The sequence below is a fragment of the Symsagittifera roscoffensis genome, chromosome 3, assembly GCF_963678635.1.
Source record: "Symsagittifera roscoffensis chromosome 3, txSymRosc1.1, whole genome shotgun sequence".
In the NCBI taxonomy this organism is placed as follows: Eukaryota; Metazoa; Xenacoelomorpha; order Acoela; family Convolutidae; genus Symsagittifera; species Symsagittifera roscoffensis.
Window position 1 is genome coordinate 15,553,807 of NC_087064.1, and position 26,189 is coordinate 15,579,995.

A 26,189-nucleotide genomic window follows, 5' to 3' on the forward strand; every position below is an offset into this window, starting at 1 on the left:
ACAACATCCTTAGACAACAAAATAATTTTGAATGGAATACAGAACATCAAACACGATTCGAAGAAATAAAGAAACTTTTAACTGAACAAATTTCAAACACAATTCCAGACCCTGATCAACCATTTTATGCAATGTGCGATGCTTCGAACTTTGGCATCGGCGCAGCATTATTACAATCACATAATGGTACAAATAAAATGAACCTAATATCAGCAAATTCTCGATTATTCACTCAAGCAGAGCTACGACTCTCAACTCTAATGAGAGAATGTACAGCCATAATATATACACTTACAGAATATGAATTTCTGATACTTGGATCAAAACATCCCACAGTTTTATTCACAGACCACAAACCAATCATCTTTCTTTTTACACAGAAATCTAACCCAAACCACCGAGTTTACAGATTTCAACTAATTCTAATGAAGTTTCCAAACTTACATATAGTTTGGACTGCAGGAAAAAATCTTGCATTACCAGACACCTTAAGTCGAAATACACCACCTGAATTACTTACACGAAAAACAACAGTTGAAATACCCAAAAACATAAAATTCTACCTTGCAGAAAACGAAACATCACCTCGATTAGAATGCAAATATGCAGTTAAAACTGATATTGAACAATCACAAATAAATAATTTACAACATTTCCCACTTTATTTAGATTGTCAAAATAATCATTATGAAGTTGACCTACTTGGAACATCAACTTTTAAACCAATTCCATATTCTCAATGGATAAAAAATAACACCCAACAAAAACGAACAAAACAACACCTACCTAAAAAAGACCATTTTCCACTAATTGAAAAAGAAGATTTAACTGATAAAATAAATTTATCAGGACCACAAACAAATGATTCAAAATACACAATAAATCAAGTTTTTGACCTTCACGACCCACTTGATACAATACCCTTATCTAAATTCGAAGTTGAAAACATTTTTCTCCCCCCAACAGATACGATTACAATTTCAACACTGAAACAATATCAAAACCTTGACCCGATAATTCGACAACTAAAATCATGGCACAAATATAAAACCAAACCTATCAAAGCAGATTCAACCATTCTAGGAAACAAAACACTCCTCCGATACTTTCGCAAATTTAACAACACAACAATCAATGAAACTACAGACCTTTTAGAATACAATTTAAACGAATCCACAGTTCCCTGTCTCCCTATAAGTATGATTCTTATAGCTTTTAATATTTCACATACACAAAATATTAAAGGACACTCTGGATCAGAAAAAACATATTCAAATTTTATACAAAATTTTTACTTCCCAAATGCACCAATTTGGATAAAAGTACTATGCAATGATTGTATAGTATGTCAGCTAAATAAACCTTACCCAAATCAAAAACAAGTAGCACAAATACAAGATTTTAAAGGACAAAGTTTATACTTTAATCACCGTATCTCATTTGATACTAAAGGACCAATTTCACCCTCATCAGAAGGAAACTCCTACATTATGGTAATTGTTGACGCATTTACACATTATGTAGCACTTAATCCAGTACCACATTGTAACGCTTATTACGCATACACAACACTCTATGAACACTGGATAGCAAAATTTGGACTACCAGAAATTTTAGTTACAGACAATGGTACAGAATTCATAAATAATGAAATAATAACACTATGTCATTTATACAACATTAAACACAAACCACGTACATCTCATGCACCTTGGACAAACGGCTTAGTCGAAGGTATGAACCGTTCATTACAAGAATATCTCAGATGTATCATCAACGGAAATGATACAAAATATACCGAATGGTCAGCAGATGTAAAATTATTTCCCTGAGCATATAATTCACAAATTACGACAACTTTAGGAATGTCACCATACGAAATGGTTTTTAACCAAAAGCCACGCAAACCAATAATGTTTACAGCAAATTCACATAAAAACGCACAAGGTTATTGTCAACCAAATAAAGACTCAATTTGTTATAACCTACCTTTACATACACACGATGAAGATCATTTTCATCACCCACAAATTCTTAAATTAGCCTCCGGTACACACACCGAATGGATTTTAAATAGAGATAAAAAACACAATGAAATTTATCAAAAAATAACAAAAAAGTTATTACAAAGACAAAATATTAATGAACAAATCAATTCACGTTTTACACCAGCTTCCGATTTAAAAATTGGAACATTTGTTTTAATACCTAATTTTAATACTCACAAAGGAATTTCTAAAAAATTACAACCCCTCCGAAAAGGACCCTATCAAATAATTGCAAAACCCACAGATGTCACATATAAAATTATCGACTCAAACAAAAAAGAAATCGTTCAACATCGAAACAACCTATTACCTTATTACCCAAAAGAATACGCACTCCGCGAATTAACTCAATTATATTCTTTCACAGGATTAAAAATCATTCAAAATGAACCACATCTAAAAAACACAGAACAAAATGATAACCCCACCGAAACTCAAAACACAAAACCAACCGCCACCAAAAACAATACACAAAATCATAAAGAATCTCCAAAACAAAGAAAAAATAGAAAAATGACAGAACAAATAATACCCCAAGAAGAAATAGACAAATCAGAACATAGAAAGACAACAAGACTCCGAAATCAACCACGTAAAAACTACAAAATGTTCATCCCCCAATCTAAAATATTAAAGAAAGTAGAATTTAAAAAGTAATTTTAACATTCTATACTTCACAATCTTGAAACCTCCGTAACATTTTTCATTTCCATTTTTCAAAATAACATGCTCACAAAGTACGCAATAATTCTAGTTCAAAATAGACCAATAGGATTCATCCAATCCGCCACTTTCTCTAACTCAAACTAAGATCAATTAGACGAATAATCTAGAACTCCAGGCACATCTTTAACTATAACTTTACAACCTCCAGGTCAAAAATAAGCAAACCACTCCAACTTGACAGCTAAAATAAATATCACCATAATACCGTACCCCTCCCTTATCTAATAACCCAAAGATCAACAATATTTCCCCAACTCAGACCACGAATACCCCCAAAACAAATTTGATAACTTAGCCTAAAGTCACAAAATGAAGATTTTAATTAGCCTAAAGTATAAAAATCTCACCATACCCCGGATCATTTGACAAACAAAAATAAAGAAAAAGACGACCTCCCAGTCACCATGAAAATTGCCCCCAACAATTTTTTACGAAACTCAACCCACTTGTCAAAAAACTAATAAATAATTCGACCACACTAGAAAATCGCCTCAAACAGCAAAAAAACATTCGACCAAGAGATCATTTCTTAAATGCTTTTCTCTCAAACAGTCGCTCAAATATTTATCAATTTTAAACATTTTTTTTCAATACTTCAAGCCTTTATAATATTTCTTTTTGATATCATTGAATCTTTTCTAATAATCATAATAATTTTTTGTAACATTTTTTAAATTTTCTACACAATAATTGAACTATTCCTCCAACTTTCCAAAACCCTTGAATATATCCACAGGTACGATTTTAACAACTTGTCTAAATGATACGAACAATTTTCAGTAGAACTGATATTTTTTTATTGTTTGTAATTTTCATAACATTTCTATTATCCCTCATTTTGACAATATGTAAATGTATAAAGAAAGCAATCATCACATTTGCCCTAGCAACAATTTTTCTAATTCTTTTTTTAGAAGAATATTATATAAAACATAAACCTTCCCACTAAAGTAACAATTTAAAAATCCATCAAAAATTGCTACCCAACAGTCACAGAATCAGTCTTCACCGACATCATCCCAAGATAATCCAACACCACCTTCAACTACTCAAAACCCTCAAACATCTACACGAATTTCTTTTCAAGACAATCCATACACTTTTGAAGAACGGCACGCTCGTTTATCTGAACCACTAGAACCAGTTCAACGACAAGCATCCCTAAGTGAACCAACATATAATCTTTACCCAACACTACCACAAGAACTAAGTAGAATACGAAACCTTAGTCAAAACCAAAACACAGCAGAAATAAATAGACAAATTATACATCCTCGACGAAATAGAAATTTTCAAACTCCCCGAGTTCATTTTGATATACCTCAATCCCCAACACAAACCACTCCAGAAATCACCACTGGTATCACACCAGAAACTCCTACACTTTTTTCACAACGAAGCACTTCCAGTCTACCTTCAGACTACTTAGGTTCAACACCAACATCTGAACAGATACGTGAAAATCCCTTTAACCCCCCAAACCTAACATCACGACTACCATATTGGACTACAAATTCATTCACACAAGGTGAACCAAATTTAGTCAATGACCCCATAGATATTTCTACGGATACAACAACATCCTCATCACTACCAGAAACATTATCACTACCATCAACACCATCAATAAGTCAATTTTCACCACTACCCTTTAACTTAAATTTTCCAAATAATCTCGACGCCAGATATCGAGAACAATCATCTGTAAATATTCCTTTAAGATTAGATTGGAATACATTCACAGCACCTCCACCATTATTTGGACAACATCAAGAAAGTAACCGCCTTCATAACTGGGCACTTAATAGATTACAATATCGCCAAGATATTCACAACGATATCCGTGATCACAATATTCAAATACTCCAACAAAACAGTTTACAATTAAAGTTTGAAATCACAGTTAAGTTAAATAATATTACCCAACATCCCTACCCATTAAATCCACCTAACATAACAGCTCAATCACTACCACCACCGTTTATAACTACTGAAGTAATATACAAATACGACAGATACACCAAAAACACAATTGGTTACATTACATTTTATAATCCATACTCAGGATTATTATACACATGCATATTCTAAAATTATTAATTTTTCTCCAAACCCTTTTCCTAATAACCTCAAATCAAAACATAAACCCTTCCCCTCGTACAGGACCACAAGATTTATTAGTAACACATTACGATTGCGAAGAAAATGAACAAAAAACACTACATAAATATGCAATCAATCAGGTATCACAATGTGAAACAGAACCACAAGCTATAGAAACCACAGATATAATAGCAACACTCTATTCAAAAGCCCGAGCTACAACAGTTACAGGTTATAAATTCACAGCAACATTTTCCGAAAAGAAAGTACATTGTTCACAAGTCTCGAACGGAAACAAAAACCGACTTGACCATGAATCATTCTACCAAAGTAATATAGAACGTCTTTTACATCTCAATCCCGACGATTGTAAAAATGAATTACTTAGACTAAACATCACACAAAATAAAAACTCCCAAAGAAAATTAGTTAATTTTCAAGTTTTTTCAGACTCTGTACATCAATCACAACTTGAAAGACACCAAGGACATATAAAACTAGACGAAAAATACCCGTATAACGGCGCACACGGACGATTAACCTATGACCTACACGATAAACATTGGATACCACACATTGGTATAAATAACTCATCAAACTGCAAAGCAGACACGAAAAATAAAGGATACCAAGAAATAATGTTTTTCGATTGGAAAATACAACTCGAAAAAATACAACTCACACGAGATTTATCTGATAATACAATGATCTATCAAGGAATCCGACTACCTTGTAAAAATGATCAAGGATATTGCGACCCTACAACAAGAACACAAGCAACAATTGTTTGGTTCCCCGAAGACACATGTACAACATTTCAAGTAGCAAAAATACACGCTCGTATGATAAAATTTCACGAAAAATATTTCATACAATCAATTCCATATGAACAAGTCCATCCATCACGCAAACTAAGTTCCGATTTTAGAAACATAGACAATATAGAAAATAAATTGACACGTTTTCAAATATATCAAGAAACAGAACTTGCATGTAAATACAGGAATCCACTTCACAGAACACAATACTCTGAAATATTAGTTGAATATGAAAAAGGATTCGACATGACCACTGGTAAAGTAAAAATCGACCCATACGCCACAGGTCATCCTCTAAACGAAGGAACATCCTATATACCAGTTAATTTTCAAAAAAGCAACGGACAACCTGGTGGACATCTAAAACCTTCTGACACCAGAAGCACACGCTTACAAGAATTATCACTAATGAATACTACATATTTTGGTAATATCCACTATGATATTCATTTGGATATGAAACTAGACTATACAATTAGCCGCATTTTTCAAGAAATGTCACTCTCCGAATTAGAAACACTACATCAACTATGCGAATTAGAACGAACACAAATACTACAATCACTTGCACTAGCAGTATTAAAAATACCCTACGCAGGATACTTATTATCAGGAAATAGATCAAATTTTTTAGACTACGAAGGAAACATTTTATGGTTTTATACTTGTACTAAAAAAGTATCACCACTATACGTTTTTGAAGATAAACGATGTTATAAAAGGATCCCTATCTTTTATAAGAATAAAGTACATTTCGTGGATACACTTTCACGAAGAACCTATTTCTGGGATACCGCAGTCCCATGTGGATCAGAAAATAGCCACAATGTAGTACAACTAAACCCTGATGAAAACAAATATTATCTTCTCACTCCATATCCCACATTAATGCAATCACTCAAAAAATTTTCACCAGAAAGCATTCGCGCTATTGCTCGAAACCCAAATATAGACTTACAATCAATAGGAATCTATTCAAAATCAGATATTCAACATCACATTAGAACACAACAATTCCAAGAATTATTAACACAAATGGACACTATACAAAGACAATCAATAGACCAAAATTTACGCAAACTTGCAGAAACTGCAGGATTTGCCGATATCTACACGCAAGACTATAGCGGATATTTTAAAGACATTAAAGATTATATATATCTAAACGGCGAAAAATACCGTCCCCAAGATATATCACCAATTAACATTTTTAGCTTTGTTACACTCAAAAATGAGATCCTAGATTTTCTAGGATGGCCCTACTACATCTTAGAAAAATTGACTATTTTATACGCAATGTTTAACTTTATTGGATTTCTTTTCTCACTCTTAAAAGGAATCTACAATACATGTGCTATACACACACAAGTAAACAGACAAGCAAGCGTAGCACGCATACTTTTTGCAGGATTTTTTGGAATTTTTTCCACATCTATAAACAAAATTCTTTTAGACGCACAAATAAAAGAATATAACACAAAAATAACAACACGACAAAATACATACGACGAAGAACATAACAATGTCGACCCACAGCCAACGGCACCACAATTACCACCCCTACCAAATAACCATCCACTATCCCTAGTCCCACGAAATTTTAGAAATTTAGCAATCACACATAATCCAAACTTTAGACTCACCACATCACAAAGTCCCGTCCAACATATAATGACACATCAATCACAAGATGATAATACTTACGAACAAATTATTGAACAACCACATACCACCGCTTTTCAATCTCAAAATAATAATTTTTTTAGCCCACGATGAGCCGCCAACTTGGATCACTCCATCGATCAAATTCCCATCCAACCAACCTTACCTCTTCAATCCCAATAATACCACTTTTTGCTTTTCCGCCACCCGATTTTCCATCTAGCAATGTAACATCAGGCATGAATTCCGACACTAACTCACAAATTTCAGTTTTATACTCCATTTCACAGCTAAATAACCCGAATATTGAAACCCCCGACGAATTTGCCGACTCAGAACCATCTCCATCCAATAATTTTCATAACCCTTCTAATTTTTCTCAACCTCCTTTTCAACCCATATTGTCCAATAACCCTGACCCAATCACTCCGACACCCTCTTATGCTTCCCAAGTTACCCCAACCTACTCCTCATACCATTCTGACCAATCATCTCCAGACACCCCCCGAATCTCCCCAGAGCTAGACAATTTTATTACCCTCCAACAACAACCCTACCACCTTAACACCCCGACCATAAACCAAATCTCCTCCACTACAACTTCATCCAATCCCCCTACACCCTCTTCAAATTATACTGAATCATTAGCACCATCATCCACATCAACTGAATCCTCACTCAACACTAATAGAGCTTACCGCACTTTTAAAAGAAAGTTCCCCAACCATCCTTTCCCAGCAAAACCAGGAACAGCCCGTGAATACATCAACCACCCCCAGCATACTAACACTAGAGAATTTTTAGCTATCACTTTACCCTCATTTCCACAATACACCTTAAACACCCCTCATGACGCTAACGAAACACGCAACTTTGTAGACGAATACGTTTTAATGCCCACTCTCTCTTGGACCTCATACTATCATTTCACTAACCCTCTTTGCTTACCTTTAACCAACACATCCATCGATATAGACCGAAACAAAGACATGCTATATCGACTAACTACACCACTCACCGCTAGACAATTTACTTACGTAGGATATAAAAAATCACTAAAAATACACACTGCACCTAGAGCTAATGAATATACACTAGAATACTACGATCACAACATCATCAGAGCTAACCAAGATCAATTCTTAGACGACGATCGCTTCGCTAACCCACAAATCACCGAGAAATTTTTCATCAAGACACCATATGTATTTACACTAAACATCTTCGACCGAAAGTTTGATCACATTATTTCAGAAGCACTAACAAGCACACAAGCGTACGAAAGTTTTAAAGAACGCTTCCAAATCTTTTCACTAACCTTTCATTTCCTTGCACCACACGAAAGAGATTTACACTGCTCACACGATATTATGTTGCGAACTAAACAAACACATACATACAGTTACTATCGTTTCATCCAAAATCACTTTGACCTCCACACACCCTCTAGACAACCACACCATCGCTTTCAATTCATCAATTCAAAATACACTTCACCGTATTTCCTAAATTTCACATATTGTATTAAAGATACTAACCTTCATGGTATTCTTCGTAACTATGACCCCATAACCCAAATGTACATTTTCTGCCCCATCACCAAGACCTTCAACGCCGAAGAATCCCGACCCTTCCTTATCCCGCACGAGTTTGTACAGCCTATAGAAATCCCCATTTTAGAATTCATCCACAACACTAAATTTAACCACAAATTATATAACTTAATCCAAAACACACCTTATGAGTTTGCAGTAGGCACTGAAGAACTAACCACTATTAAGGCACTTCAATTGCTTTGGCCACTGCTTCAAACTAAAAATATCATTCGCATCTTAGCTAAACTACTAACAACTTCAGAACTAATTCACGATATCTTCCCCCACGGTTTTTTCCCCGACGACTAACAGGTAAGTATGAATTAAATGAATATAACTAACTAATTAAAATATTAAAAAACTCACCATTCTTTATTCATGTTTTCTTTAGATTTTTAGCCTTCATCTTCGATCATCTGAAAAATTCACAAAAGAAAAATAAAAAATAGCAAACTTCTTCAAAACTGTTTAAGACCCTTTTAACTTTTGCACCAACAATTAAATAAATATAATACCAATGCAGTAAATTAATTTATAAAATTTTCCCCCAAAGCAATAAATCTACATATGATGAAAATTTGTATCTTAAAATTCCCCCATTACTAGCAGTAAATTTCCAAATTCTATGCAGTAAATTAATAAAATGCAATTGCAGTACTAACCTTTTGATATTTTCATTCATTCGCACAGAAATTCTATCCACACTCACACAGCTCGCCCACGAAGAATTGTTTAAAATAATGAATTTCAGTTTCAAGTTTTCACACTCAACAACTCTAACATATAAAAACAAGTTTCAAACTTTCCTTTAACCCGGTTGGAAAGGAATCATATACTAAACAAAACTAACCAACGCAGCTTACCAAATACCACAAATCATAAAATAACAGCATGACTTAGAAAAGGAAACCAACGGTACCCAAACCGGATTAACCCAGTTTAAAACTGGATAATTTATTCTTTTGAAGACTATTACAAAGTCTTAGAAAGAGATAATAAAACACAAAAAAGTCGAAAGACAAACCCATACCACAAACAATTTGCTTTTTGGAAAAAGTACATAACCAACAAGACATAAGTAAAACCACAACAAACCCAACATAAAATGTTGTCACATAACAGGACTCCTCATAAAAACCGCATGAAATCATACTCCCACACCTGGCCTAACCCACCAGGAAAGGACGTCCTGAGCATGCCCTATAGCCGGCCTAACCCACCGCGCTACATCCACGCTTTGTGACCACACCTTTATTTTTAATAAGAGCTACTCAAGGGTGAGTAACTCTTCAAAATAACCGAACTAAAACAAAAAGCTTTTGTGAAAACAACTAACTAAAATCATTATTAAAAAATATTAAACTAATAAAAGTTTTATAAAATGTAAAATCACATGATGCAATATATAGATCAGAATACAACACCAAGGACGAACATCAAAAGACAAGACGACCTCACTACACTCGAGAGAGAATGACCAACTACAATCGATATGCCGCTCACAATCACAACTCAAAGGATTTAGAGTACGACTTGACTTCGCAGAAAAGGACTTCATTGAACTAGACCAATGACCACCTCGATGTTCAAGTATACGTACAGATCCGAGTAACCAGGCATCCCCTCCATGCACAATCTCCACGCCATTCCCGAGCTAGATCAAACACAAAAGAAGTTCTCTCCGAAGAACAGAAAAACCTGACATAGCCAACCATTCTGAAACCAGAATTGATGCTGTTGCAGAGACTCAGTCGTTGTCACAAGAAGAACACAACGTCTTGTGTCCTCAATTCCAGATCCCTGGAACTTCCTTAACAAAAAGGAAACAAAAGAAAAATGATGTTCGCCAAATACCAACGTCCATCATCCATCCTTGAACTACAGAAGAACTGTTCTAAAAAACTCTGTAAAACCCGGATGGGTGGAACCTGATCTAAACTATATTTTATGATTGGATAAATTAAATGTTTTACCAATGTAAAGTATTTAATATTAACCAATCATGATCCATCTAACTAACAACCCACTTATTTGTAAGTGCTGAAGTTACTTGTAATTTCAGCACCAGAGAGATTTGAATTTAACTTAGAAATTAGTTGGACTCTCCCGAGCACTTCAGCAGCCGCAATAAACCAGTATACCCTAGATCTATTGAGCCTAGCAGAGACTAGTTAAACAACCTGAGACTAGATAGTATAAGAGTAAGATTAGGATCGGTATTAGACTAAGAAGTTGCACGAATCTATCCGGCCGAAAATAAGATAGCGTGACGAGCAGACGGTGTACCCTATCCGAAATTACTCTATGAGTTATACACCCCAGTCCTAACTCAATTAGAAGAAATCTGTGATTTGACAAAGGTTGTTCCTGGGCAGTCTGGTTCTCGTCCTGCTTAAAAAATAATGAATTTATTTTCGAGGCGACAGTATAAAATTAAAGTACAAAATTTTGAATTAAATATATCAAATTTCAATAGTTAAAAACAGCAAAGATTTTTGTCAATCATAAATTTGTCTGCTCAGATGCGCCACTGTTCTATGCTAATTGAAATACAAATTTTACTCACAATAAAGTTTCTGTATCAGGTAGGGGTTTTTTTCAGAATAACACATTTTAAAGTTTTTTTTCTGTGCAATAGCAAAGGTATTTGGGGTTTCGGGCTATATTTCCATACAATGAGCAAAGCTAATAACAACAATAAAAAATGGTTTTCGAGCAGTTAAATTGTGGGGTAGTTATGAAAAGTTACAACACCGCATACAAACAGTTACAGACATTATTTTACTGCATTATAGACCTTCATTTGACCTACAGGTCCATTTTGCACGTGTCTCATACCTGTAACCGACCACAGACCTGAGGGTGTCTACAATAGAAAATGAGTTATTATCATGCTTTATACTGACCCCGTTGCGAAAGTACATCTGTGCCTCTATCATCATCTCGTCCACGTCTTTCTTCTCTTTATCATTCGGCTTAATGCACTCCTCTCCTCCCTCACTGTAGGGTGGGGGGAAGTTGACGACAAACAACTGGAACAAGAAACCTTATTCACCTTGCTATATAATATTGCACCATGTAGCCGATGAAGTCAGTGCAAATAGCACCAAGAGTTCCGACCACAATTCTTTTATTTTAGATAAATAAAATGTAACTAGTACAAAGCCCAAAATTTATTCTTTGAAGATTTTTTCATTTTTTCAGTTTTCAGATAAGAGAACCTTAAAAGACTTTGAAGTATTGAAAAAAGCGGTGCGATAGTTAAGGCAAATTTGTCTAGCAGTCTGATATAGAGCGGAAAAAAATTACTCAAGAATAGAAGTTTTCAGAGCGGTTTTTCGCGGCAAACGAGAACAAGAAAAATGTCCAGAAAATGGTGGTATATGAGTAACAAGCGTGTTGAACAAAAAAAAATTAGATTTGATATTTCTACAAAATAAAAAAGAATTTACGACAAAAAAGTGTTCGCTAAATTTCTTGCAATGAGCCTGATATTCAAAGAAGTATCAATAGCCACTTGCTATACAGTAGCCACTTAGTGTAAACACCTCAGATGGATAGAGAACAGGAACTCAACGTACCTCTTGGGCCGACAAGTCTTCTTTGTCAGGCAAGGGTGGGGCGTCTCCTGCCTGGTACAAATCCTCTGCCCTCTCGCATTTCGGTTCCTCTTGATCGCCCATGTTTTAAACAGAAAGCAAAACTAGCTTTTCAATTAATTCTGATTAGACTCAACTTATTTTTGAATACAAATATGCGGCTGTGCTGTTTGCTTGTAACTAAGGATGTCGAAACTGAAAAGGAATTTTTTGAAAGTAACTACCTGTAAAAATAAGGGGAGCAAATTTCCTTGGCAACAAGTAATATTTATAAATTTAAGTCTCTTATGGCAATACTACTTCCTGTCTTCATGTTTTCTTTGGGTGCCTGGTACTGCGATAAAAATATAGCGGTGAAAAGCAAAAATACACACTAAAAAGCTGAAGGGTTTGCAGCAAAAAAATCATGTTTTAACCTTGAATAAAATAGTTTTTAAAAAACATAGAACACGTGGGATGAAAAATTGATTAAACTCGTATGAATGGAAAATTCTTGAAAAGAAGACACAAAATCATATTTAAAAAAAACGCTAAACAAGCTCAGGTCAACTGAAGCATTTGAGAAACTAGACAATTTGAAAAATTCTGCATGTTGATTTGGTTGTTGGAGCGGCCTTGCGCGTCTTTGTGCCATATACTATCCGTTGAAAATTCTTATATCCGACAATTTCATCAGTTTATTTTAAAAAATAAATATATAACAAGTGGGCTGATTGCTTTTCAAGTAAAACAGAGTTATCCGTACTGCGATAAAATATCTAAGTATCTTTGCAAAAAATAAGGCAACAATTGATTTTTTCACCCTAGTGATACACAAGTACTAGACTTTTTCCACAAAATAATTTTTTTCATGGGGTCTCCAACTTTAAAATCTCCAGTTCTAGCCAGGTTGTAAGTAAACCAGCTGTGATAATGGGTCTATAGCTCAAAAAATTTAAAATATGAATTGATATTCTAGCCAGTTTTTTTGATTTTGTCCCAATTGCTTCTCGATTTAACTATTGGGTGTTTTATTTTACTAACTTTTAAAAATTCTTAGATACTTCAAGTTTTCAAGTTTCTTTCGGATCCATGATTTCTGATTTACCTTTTTGTTTCTGGCATTTTTGCGAGGAATCATATTTTTTTGTTTCAATCTTTTTGGTATGTTTTTGTTTTGAGCAGTTTCGTTTTAAAACAATTTGAAGTGATGGCAAGTGCGTAATAATTTTGTTTAACGAAATTTTCTTTTAGTTTTGCAGAAACATGCTTTGTGAAAATTAAAGTTGAATGTTTATGTAAACAAAGGTGTTTGGTAGGTGTCACAAGAAAATCAAGAGTAGTTTTTTGTGACTAAATTTTTTGTAAATTGATTTTTTTTCTTAACGGGGGGTCTTTTTTGTTATAAAAAGAGCCCTTATACTTCTAATGCTTAGAAAATTGATTTTTATATGATTAGGAAAACGATTTTTGCAACCAAATTTTAATTTTTCTAAACCTTTTTGAAACTACGTACGTTAATGACTAACGTTTGAGTTCAACTTAGCTCAGTTGTGCCTCTGTGTGTAATTTTGTTTACCTATTTTTTGCACATGAAAAATTTGCATCAAAAATACCCGCGGATTTTTGAATTTTTTTTGAAATTCATTAGTTAATCTTTTATGTTGTGAAACTGGAAAAACTTTGTGCTCTCTTACTATCCGTAACTATGGTTCTTAGCAATGATTGTTCCTCCGAAAAAAAAATGTTTCAGCAGTAAAGCATAGGATAACTTGTACCTAGTAACAAAGTTTTCCCTTTTGTCATTGGTGCAATAGTTCGTGATGCGCAAAATTTTGTCGTAGAAATTGAGAGTCTTCGTGTTTCGCTCATTTCGAGTACGAATAGAAGGATATAGGATCAGCTTTATCAATTTTGATTTAAAAAATCAGTTTAAAAATTTTTGCTTAGAATGTGAATCATAATTGAAAAATTTCAACGTAATAAATCAGCATGCGTGCGAACATCTTACTTTTTAGTTCTTCCTTTTTTTTTCTGCTGCGCTTTCAAATTTACCAAATAATGCTGATATGTTTACACTTCTGATTAGCAAGCATCATCATAACGCAAGTTTTACTTTTTCTCAGATTCACAACTTGTCAAACAAACTCACTGAATCATTTGATAGCTTGACGTATTAGGAGTTGATGAGCGCAGTTCAGAGTTTTATAAAGGACGTGGTGATTTAGTTTTTTTAGGCCTTAACAGTCTATAATACAAAAAACAATACTTACACTCGCACATATGAGTGCCCTTAAGTATATATGCACTTTTTGAGTTTAATTCAAAATAAAAGGGAGATAAATGCACTTTTCATTTAAGAAAGCTAAAATGGCGCAAAGTTGATTTGATCGACTTTTAGTTTCGAAGATAGAATTTATTTTTTAGATTTCCCAGCGGAATCAAAAATTTTCATAATATTCCAGTTTTCTCAATTTGGTTTAGTTTCCTCAAAAACAGCCAATCATAAATTGTTCTTCAAACTCAAAAAGCCTTAAGGCTATAGGCCATGTATTATTTTATTTAAAATTGAAATCAAATTTTTCACAAATAAAAATAATTTTGGTTCTTCGCGTTCCTTGATTCTTTTCCAACTGTCTGATGACTATGTTTATTGGTTCAAGTCCAGTGTTTGGTTTTGCAAGTTTGGCGTAGAGAAAACGTCCGAAGACGACAAAGGTCATGGGTTCCAATCAAGTCTAGAACTGTTAATTTTGCAGGCTGAAGTTTTTTTCCTCTGAAATTATTTTGCTGCACTGTTTACCTGCTTATTTGCTGTCGAATTAACCGCCACGCAAAAATTTTTCGTTTTTTTTTTATGGTTTAGCATATCATACTATATGTTGCAAATCATTTTGATGCATTGGAAATGGTGCATGTAATTGTGATCCGAAACATTTCGCAGCCCAAAGTCACAGACGTCATGCAAACTTGTCACAACCCCAGTAGCAGCCATTGACAGCACTCTGGATGAAACAATTGCCAAGTAAGTTGAACAAAAATTTTTTCATCATCCAGGGGTTAAAGAGCTAGATCCAGTTGAGTTGGATAACGAGCAGTTGGATAGCGGCCAGCGAAGAAATCAAAGCGACAAAATTTGTAAGCGGTTTCTGACTTCTGATGAATAACACGAACGAGTGCTTTGCTGATGAAACCGTACAAAGAGGACATCTCATCAAGCAACTGGCAATCTACCTGGGTACGGCATCGTTGATTTTTAACTCTTGTTAATTTTGTTAGACTATTTATTTTTCCAAATTCGTTTTTGGATGGAGCTTATTATTGAGGAAAAATTGAAAACTGCTCGCTCGAAGGATCCTGCTCGGGCCACTCGCTGCCCGGGTTGACCTCCATCGAAGTCTGTGAAACATCGGGCCACACGCTGCCCGGGTTGACCTCCATCGAAGTCTGTGATACTACTCATACAAATTTCATACATTTTGCTAAAAATGTGTCATCCAATTTTCAAAGAACTTTTTTCTTAATTTGGCTTAAAAGTCGGCGTATTACCATAAATAAATAATATTATTATTATCAAATCATTATAATAAAAATCATTATATGCTCCTTATATGCTCCTTCAAAATCATAATATGCTCGGCTGAAAATATTCGCGTGGGAATGTTCATGTGAACTTCTGCGCGGGAATGTTGTTGAAGTTCACATGAAACATACGGACCTAAATGCGTACTTGCCATAATGATAGCTTTTGGTGTGCTCAAGCATTGATAAGATACAATCAAAAGATGCTGAAGGGAATCGTTTTTAATTTTAGTGTTCAGCTTTTTGTTGATCTTGGATTGCTTTGCTTTGTTAACATTTTCTTTTTTCATAATTTAATGTATTTTATTCATGACAAACTGTCAAAAAAAATTCTGAACTGACTCAGTTTGATTTTTTTTGCTTTCGACTTCAATTTTACTCTTAAGTAATTTCAATCATCGGTTCGATTAAGCTGAAAAGTTCGAAGAGCTCTCTAATTAATTTACTCGTTATTTCTCTTGTAAAGTCCATCGACCAGAGTCCGTCGACTAACTTGGCCAGAAGCGATTAAATCAGAAAGCTTTGAAAAGTTATTTGCACTTTGGTGAGATCGCAAAAACTTACTGACAAAAAGTAACATTTTTTATACTGCCACAAATCTCTATTAGGCGTTTTAGTTTTATTAAATCGGCGTCCGTTATTTAAAAGCCATTAACCATCACACGTATATGTTCGAAACTCAATCAGCTTGATTAGTTTTGCTTCAAACGAGAGCGATTATTTTACTCTTGATGTATCTATCGTCAATCGCTTTTCATGTGGAGTTCATTCAATCGTAATAAGCCGACGCCGTATGAATTTGTAACAGAATCGCGACTTTGTTTGTATAGTTTATAGTAGAATTCTTAATGGTCAATTTGGTACGCCTTGCTGTCAATCCATTAATGACCAATTAGATTAGCTTCACTTCGGCATTATTCCGTATTAGTTCTTCTCGGATCATCTTCCTTCGGATCCGCTCATCTCGGAGTCCCACGGTTTCTTCTTGTCGGATCTTCCTGTCTTTCCTGTGTTTCTCGTTTCAAACATCGCTCCTAGTCGTTCCGAGTCTACCCACCTTGTCGGGTTCCTCTGGTCTCCCGGCCGAGACATGAACTGCAACTCGTGTGGTCTGCCACCCAAAAAACCCACCAAGTAAGTTCAAACCTTGTAACCATTTTACAACGGAATTTTTTATAGCGCTTTACCTTTGGTTCAAAGCTTTTGTTTGCCAAAAGAAAACATTTATTTCAACGTCAATGGTAAATTGATCAATGGTAAAATTTTCCGACCCACGCAAAACCAAGTATTCCAAAAAAAATGTCTGGTGATGCCAAGAATGATACTATCAAGCTTAACCTATTTCAGCATTATTTCAGACTATAAGAAAATTATGTTGTACGATTCTCAGATGGAATGCAAGTTTTTTCCCTAATTTATTTAAACGAATTTCAATAACCACGAAAACATCAATAATTCATTTTTTAAAGATTTTTCATCTAATTTGAGGGAATATTATTATTTCAAAAAATAGTGTACTCTTGTTATTCATAACGCTTGCTGCTCGAAAGCCCTATAATAATTATATCTTGTTTACAGATACGTGAGTTCGCTCCAGTTTAGTGCGGAAAAGATTCTGAGGGGAACAAATGGCATGCCAAAGAGAATGTTTTCTGCTACTCCCAACGGAGTCTTGAATGGATCCATCATCAATGAAGAAGACGGTAAGTCTAGAGTTTTAGATAGGCTAAAAACATAGGAAGGCGCTAATCAAGGATTTTTTTGAGATCATTGCTCATTTTTTGAGGTCGACCAAATTAGTTATAAAATTAGCTCTCCTAAATACTGAAAACCTTATGCAACCAAAAACAAAAATACCGGCATTTTGTTCAAACCAATTTGCTCAGGATTATAAAATTAGTCCTACGCGAAAAGTTCCATGTAATACAGCAGCTAATGCAGGCGGCTGTTTGCTTTTCCAATATTACTAAATGATTTTTCGATCAGTTTTCTGTGTGAAACAAATTTTTGGCTTTTCGAGATGCAATCAAATAACATCTGCGACCAATTGTCGTCTTATAGAAAAAAAAACGCCATTGTTGATTTTTGAGCGTTCATCGCCCAAACTACTGATCTCCCCTTTCTTTCCATATCGGTAGTTTTATTTTAAAATCCATAATTAGAGTCAATTTCTGAGAGGGATAGAAAAACCATATTCCATTTTTTTTTCTGAAAAACTTTTTTCTCCGCCGCGGATAAGTTATTTGCTTCTACTGATCTAAATGGTATGAACATGACGCGAGAAACGCAACTGAAGCAACTGAACATGAAATGCAAATTGAAGGTGAATTCAAAACATTCCAAAAAAAATATTAAATCAATTAGAATGAGTTGGTCGATCAGAACTTTTAATGGGAATTTTTACAAATTCTGAGAAAATTCAGAATAAAATCAAACAGAGCTTACAGCAGGAGGCTTTGGTTTTAGAACCGTTTTTGTTACAGAAAAACTATATAAAGGTAGTTGTATTTGTTTCGACTACTTTTATCCTATTGGAAAAAATTAACGCCCCGACCTGACAATCAGTGCAAATTGTTCGCATTAAGTTATCGGGTTACATTCAATTGTTTTATTGGTGGAACAGTTGGATAAATTTTTGCTGGTTTTAAAGCTATTTTTTATATTGCTGAACACGTAAGCGTGAAATATTTGAACACCTCAAATCATTCAGTTTCGAATTATCTTTTAAAAAGAACCGAGGCAAGCTATTTGCCTTTATACGCTGGGCCAAAAAGGGGCTTAGAATATAATCCACCAGGACAAAATCCTGTAGGATAAAACCCCGATATTTTAATTCAGTATCAAGTTGTATACAAAATATGATTTTAGTTTGCTATTCATTCCATTTTGAAATGATTTCTAATTAAACATGCCTGGCGATTTTGACGTGACTTTTCCACAACCTTTCAACTGTAGGACAGTTGAATGGAAAATAATGTTCATTTCTGCAGCGTGCGTTCGATTCCCAAATGTCACATTTTGTTTAATCGATAAAAAGGTGTTGAAATTACACTTCTGGGGTCAACAGTCCCCCTTTTGCACCAAAGTGGGGATGCCGCAATGAGAATGTGTGAAAGGAAATCCCCAATTCCTAGAAAAGCATCTTTTTAATAGTGCCTAAGCTTCAGACCTCCAGGAACGTTGATTTTCGAGGGTATCAAAAACCGGAACCTAATTTAACCATTATTGATGTTGCCTGATGAGCAAATTAACACCAAATCTAGACCTAGCAAATCAATTAGCTTAAAAAATGAGATGCCAGTTTGCATTGTCGCAATATAATCCAGCGTTAGCAAATAAACTTTTGCCTCTTGAAGCAAAGTTTTGTTCAGTGTGTAAAGCACGAGCAACTTATAAACTACCGAGTCATTCAAAAAATTATGAAACAAAATAACAAAATCAAATTTCAGTAACAAAAGGGGCTAGAAAACTCATCACAATAACAACGCTTAATTAAAAAAAATAAGAGTATTTCAGTTCTATTCAATGAAGTGCGAGTTGGGTCAATCAAAGCAACAGTGTAGCGAAAGCATAAGGACTTCAAAAAGCAAACTTCTCAAGTCGTTGCCACATGAGCTCACACAGGCCCTAATATGCTCTAACGGAAAAGTATGCCACTAATGAACAGATCAAAGTGGACGCAATGGCATGCACGAAGTCTTCCATACAAATGATGCTGTCAAGTCCCCTTGCAAAAGCCACATCATAAGCTCCTCGAAGATGCCGGTAATGCCTCACTTGAATTTAAGCGTCCAAGAATCTGACACAATAATTAAAGCGAGCCACCGATTCCATCAGAGTTCGGCTTTGAACTGCCTTTTGATTACATGCAAACCATGAACGAAGAAAATTTTTTTGTTGAAAGATCGACGGTTCTGGGAAGCGGTAAGCTGTACTTGGTAATTGCAACCAACAAAAACATCAAACTTTCAAAATCTTATGGGAACTAGTTTTCCGATTGTACCTTCAAAAGCTCTCCTTATGAATTCTATCAAGTATACTCTGTCCACTTCTTCGTCAATGGAACAACGTTTTATGTATCTATGCCCTTCTCACCAGTTAACGACAGGAAACGCGTAACGTTTTCCTGTATAACTTGAAATCAGATATCGTGCCCCACAATTCGATCGAGATGATTTTTGAAAAGGTTTGCGGTTTTGTGGGTGATCATTTTGACACAGATATCAAAAAAAAATTCTCGCAACATGTTTATAGAAAAATACTCCATTTTTCGAGGACTTTTTGAGGACACCTTTATAGGCAAATAAAAGGTAATTTTTTCTAGTGGGATTTTTTCCTGGGGGTTTATTCCGCCAGCGCGAAAAACAGTTTTGACAAATATTTACACACGACATCACTTGCTTCTTCTACGCTTGAACATCAATAGTGAAATTAAGTTAAATGTTTAAAATTCAACACAAAAATCAATAGACAATCAATTTTTAAATAATGCAGATGCAAAAAAAACAAAGCTGCTCGTATCAGGGCAAAACCCTAAATGTTTCGATTGCCCTTTAAGTGGTCTCGGAGATTTTGTGATAAAATAAATTTTGGCAAAACAATGATTTGTAGGCTGATAATATCAAAAATTGAATGTTGCATTTTGAGTCGTTTATGAAATTAATAAAATCAGTTACCAGCCTCAGTTCAATTTGGACCAATTTGGTAGTGCGAGGTTTTAAAATAGCAGTTTTAGACATACTCTTGGCAGACTCGGCTGGCCCCATGCAGATAAAGAGATCGATCTCTCGAGAGACCAGTGTTTTGTAAAAGTGGTCTACAAAGAGCATATATATTCCTCACTTTCTTCAAAAGTCGGAACGTTGAATTCGCTTTCCAAGTCGTTCTGAAAATACTTGAGGCAAGTTCGTTGATCTAATTCTATCGTTTACTATTTAACACAGCGTTTTGCTAAACCGTTTTAAGAATAGTGTTTAGTTGTAGACTCAATAAAAAGCCATTGTATTGTTCATGGTTTTGCTCAAATGCGAGCAGTCTTCTTTTTTATGCATCAATCAAAGAAATTTTTTTTTCAATTTTTCCAATTCAGAGTGTTTGTTCAGTCATTTTACTGCTTACTTTTATATTTTCATTTGTATTCTTTTTCAAGTTCATGATGGTCACAAACATTCATGCCCCAACGGACTGTTTTCTTGACATCTAATATTGAGCACTTAGAAGAAAATTCAGAGCTTCTCGGGTATTGATCGACTGTTGTATGTTTTTCTTACTAACTTATTTAAGTAGACCGTCTACTTTCACTCCTGGTTGTCAAAATGTTTTGAAGTTTTCTGGTTTGAAACTATTTTAATACATCCATTTTTGGTTGAAAACTGCCAAAAAGTTTTTAAACGCACCTTTGGAGCCCATATACGCAAAATTTGAAGTGAGCGCCGCAAAAAAAAACTTTGTCAATTTTTTCATAAAGTTTTCATAAACGTCATAATTGGCCCTTTGCCTAAAATATAGCAAGTTTAGGAAAAACTCTTTATAGTGTTTTTGGGTAACACCAAAATTCAAATTATTCTAATTGAAAAGATACTAAGACAAAACGTGTTTTTTTGATCGAAAAGCCATCTCTAGAAAAACTCTCCATTGTAAAAATTCTTACGCAAGCCATCTCAAAAGTTTTTAAAACAAAATAAGCTGGAAAAGATATAACATTTTAACGGATTGTTAGATACTCAATTTTTCGAGGAATTTTTGAGGACATTTTTATAGGCAAATGAAAAGTTAATTTTTTCTAGAGGGATTTTTTCCTGGGGGTTTATTCCGCCAGCGCGAAAAACAGTATTGACAAATATTTAAACACGACATCAATTGCTTCTTCTAAGCTTGAACTTCAATAGTGAATTTAAGTTAAATGTTTAAAATTCAACACAAAAATTAATAGACAATCAATTTTTAAATAATGCAGATGCAAAAAAGAACAAAGCTGCTCGTATCAGGGCAAAACCCTAAATGTTTCGATTGGCCTTTAAGTGGTCTCGGAGATTTTGAGATAAAATAAATATTGGCAAAACAATGATTTGTCGGCTGATAATATCAAAAATTGAATGTTGCATTTTGAGTCGTTTATGAAATTAATAAAATCAGTTACCAGCCTCAATTCAGTTTGGACCAATTTGGTAGTGCGAGATTTTAAAAAAGCAGTTTTAGACATACTATTGGCAGACTGGGCTGGCCCCATGCAGATAAAGAGATCGATCTCTCGAGAGACCAGTGTTTTGTAAAAGTGGTCCACAAAGAGCATATATATTCCTCACTTTCTTCAAAAGTCGGAACGTTGAATTCGCTTTCCAAGTCGTTCTGAAAATACTTGAGGCAAGTTCGTTGATCTAATTCTATCGTTTACTATTTAACACAGCGTTTTGCGAAACCGTTTTAGGAATAGTGTTTAGTTGTAGGCTCAACAAAAAGCCATTGTATTGTTCATGATTTTGCTCAAATGCGAGCAGTCTTGTTTTTTTTATGCATCAATCAAAGAAATTTTTATTCAATTTTTCCAATTCAGAGTGTTTGTTCAGTCATTTTACTGCTCATTTTTATATTTTTATTTGTATTCTTTTTCAAGTTCATGATGGTCACAAACATTCATGCCCCAACGGACTGTTTTCTTGACATCTAATATCGAGCACTTAGAAGAAAATTCAGAGCTTCTCGGGTATTGGTCGACCATTGTATGTTTTTCTAACTAACTTATTTTAGTAGACCGTCTCCTTTCACTCCTGGTTGTCAAAATGTTTTGAAGTTTTCTGGTTTGAAACTATTTTAATACATCCATTTTTGGTTGAAAACTGCCAAAAGTTTTTTAAACGCACCTTTGGAGCCCATATACGCAAAATTTGAAGTGAGCGCCGCAAAAAAAAACTTTGTCAATTTTTTCATAAAGTTTTCATAAACGTCATACTTGGCCCTTTGCCTAAAATATAGCAAGTTTAGGAAAAACTCTTTATAGTGTTTTTGGGTAACACCAAAATTCAAATTATTCTAATTGAAAAGATACTAAGACAAAACGTGTTTTTTTGATCGAAAAGCCATCTCTAGAAAAACTCTCCATTGTAAAAATTCTTACGCAAGCCATCTCAAAAGTTTTTAAAACAAAATAAGCTGGAAAAGATATAACATTTTAACGGATTGTTAGATACTCAATTTTTCGAGGAATTTTTGAGGACATTTTTATAGGCAAATGAAAAGTTAATTTTTTCTAGAGGGATTTTTTCCTGGGGGTTTATTCCGCCAGCGCGAAAAACAGTATTGACAAATATTTAAACACGACATCAATTGCTTCTTCTAAGCTTGAACTTCAATAGTGAATTTAAGTTAAATGTTTAAAATTCAACACAAAAATTAATAGACAATCAATTTTTAAATAATGCAGATGCAAAAAAGAACAAAGCTGCTCGTATCAGGGCAAAACCCTAAATGTTTCGATTGGCCTTTAAGTGGTCTCGGAGATTTTGAGATAAAATAAATATTGGCAAAACAATGATTTGTCGGCTGATAATATCAAAAATTGAATGTTGCATTTTGAGTCGTTTATGAAATTAATAAAATCAGTTACCAGCCTCAATTCAGTTTGGACCAATTTGGTAGTGCGAGGTTTTAAAAAAGCAGTTTTAGACATACTATTGGCAGACTCGGCTGGCCCCATGCAGATAAAGAGATCGATCTCTCGAGAGACCAGTGTTTTGTAAAAGTGGTCCACAAAGAGCATATATATTCCTCACTTTCTTCAAAAGTCGGAACGTTGAATTCGCTTTCCAAGTCGTTCTTGAGGCAAATTCTATCGTTTACTATTTAACACAGCGTTTTGCGAAACCGTTTTAGGAATAGTGTTTAGTTGTAGGCTCAACAAAAAGCCATTGTATTGTTCATGATTTTGCTCAAATGCGAGCAGTCTTGTTTTTTTTATGCATCAATCAAAGAAATTTTTATTCAATTTTTCCAATTCAGAGTGTTTGTTCAGTCATTTTACTGCTCATTTTTATATTTTTATTTGTATTCTTTTTCAAGTTCATGATGGTCACAAACATTCATGCCCCAACGGACTGTTTTCTTGACATCTAATATCGAGCACTTAGAAGAAAATTCAGAGCTTCTCGGGTATTGGTCGACCATTGTATGTTTTTCTAACTAACTTATTTTAGTAGACCGTCTCCTTTCACTCCTGTTTGTCAAATGTTTTGAAGTTTTCTGGTTTGAAACTACTTTAATACATCCATTTTTGGTTGAAAACTGCCAAAAGTCTTTTAAACGCACCTTTGGAGCCCATTTACGCAAAATTTGAAGTGAGCGCCGCAAAAAAAAACTTTGTCAATTTTTTCAAAAAGTTTTCATAAACGTCATAATTGGCCCTTTGCCTAAAATAAAGCAACTTTAGGAAAAACTCTTTATAGTGTTTTTGGGTAACTCCAAAATTCAAATTATTCTAATTGAAAAGATACTAAGACAAAACTTGTTTTTTCGATCGAAAAGCCATCTCTAGAAAAACTCTCCATTATAAAACTTCTTACGCAAGCCCACTGAAAGTTTTTAAAACAAAATAAGCTGGAAAAAATATAACATTTTAACGGATTGTTTGATGAGTTTGTATATTTGGTGCTGAATTTTCATTGCCATAATTGGCTCTATCTGAATCAGAAGATAACCAGTTTGTATTCTTGCGTGATATCTTGCTCTTGGTCATCGTTGAGGTTCCCTTCATTGTGCTATTTTTCCAGATTCAAAGATTTTCGTTTCAATCCATTTTCAAATATAATCAAAGATCTCACCATGGTGGTGAAACATCTTCTCAATGTTTGCCGTCTTGTACCAAGTAAAGAAAAAAAACTCAATCTTGAAATGCTGGTTATAAACTCGCACAGGACTAGAATTATAATCTAGGCATTCTTTTTCTGTCGACTTTTTTTTTGTCTTCACTGCCAGTATTATAAGCCGAGATAGCCGATATTTTTGCATTCAGATTATGAATTTTTGGTTCTTCATTATTGCTCCGACTTTGGAAGAAAATATTTGTGCTCAGTGCAATTTTGTAAAAATCTCGATCTAGTTTTTTTCTGTACATAACATTTTAAGTGTTTTATTTTATCTACACAGTTGAAATGAGTTTATAATTGTCTTTTAATACGCATTCGTGCAATAATTTGCATTCAGACCTGCATTTTGTAAAATTGATCAAATTTTTGTTTCAGAAAATTTATTTTTGAATTTCATCGCTTAGAGGGAGTACAACCAAAAAAACTTTCGAAATTTAATACTTTAGAATAGTTAACGCTTAATTTGTTTGTGCTATTAACGTTTAATCGGTGATTTGATCCGTCTCAGTATTAGTTCCGATTTGTTTAGTCCTAATAATATGTTTCTAGACAATAAATTTGTCACTTAATATTTTAAGGTTGCAGGACAACCAACTTTATTGCAATTTATCCTATTTAATTTTACCTTACGCCAATTTACCTACACCTAAATTAAGACCGAATGATAGCAACAAAATGGTGATCGACGCAGTCGCGCCAACGCGTTGCGAGCTTGCCTACAGAGGGTAGGACTCTAAATGAAAATTAGAGCCGGTCATCGCCACGAAGTGGCAACCCGCGCGTAGCGCACCCACTGGCAACCTCAAACCAAAATAGTCAGCTCATTTATCGCTGAGCAGTTGAACTATTTGTAGAAGATAGAGTAAATTGGCATCGGTTGAATCGGGTAGATCATCATGGAACCGTATTTTAAATAGCGTGCTAGGGACTGGACTTGCCCTCATACGAACAGTCTTGTTTTTCCGACTTTCGTAACAAAAGTAACGGAATATTTGTGTTCGGGGTTGGTTTTTTCTTTGGACAATGTTCGATTGTTTAACTAGCCATTTTCGACCGAATTTTAAAATATCAATCAAAAAACGTTGTTGTCCTGAGCTTAAATTTGAAAAGATATTTCACCTGTGATCATTTTTCGTAAAGTTATGGGGGTTTAAAGATTGCCATTTTGGCCAATTTGGGACAATTGACGCGCGATATATTTCGCACTATTAACGTGTAA

The 26,189-nt window shown here is 34.4% G+C and overlaps 2 protein-coding genes across 2 annotated transcripts in view; one reads left to right on the forward strand and one right to left on the reverse strand.

Annotated features, from left to right (window-relative positions):
• Nucleotides 1-12,892, reverse strand: part of LOC134842103 (uncharacterized) — a 35,053-nt gene extending 22,161 nt beyond the window's left edge. Inside the window, exons 1-2 of the mRNA XM_063858286.1 lie at nucleotides 12,534-12,892; nucleotides 11,859-11,984 (exon numbers count right to left, since the gene is read on the reverse strand). Coding sequence (XP_063714356.1) covers nucleotides 11,859-11,984; nucleotides 12,534-12,635 — 228 coding nt within the window. The 5' untranslated portion in view covers nucleotides 12,636-12,892. The remainder of the gene's footprint in view (nucleotides 1-11,858; nucleotides 11,985-12,533) is intronic.
• Nucleotides 12,893-16,586: 3,694 nt separating this feature from the next.
• The window catches only part of LOC134841266 (interaptin-like), a 32,723-nt gene continuing 23,120 nt past the window's right edge, over nucleotides 16,587-26,189 (forward strand). The window contains exons 1-2 of the mRNA XM_063857139.1: nucleotides 16,587-17,246; nucleotides 17,691-17,815. Coding sequence (XP_063713209.1) covers nucleotides 17,203-17,246; nucleotides 17,691-17,815 — 169 coding nt within the window. The 5' untranslated portion in view covers nucleotides 16,587-17,202. The remainder of the gene's footprint in view (nucleotides 17,247-17,690; nucleotides 17,816-26,189) is intronic.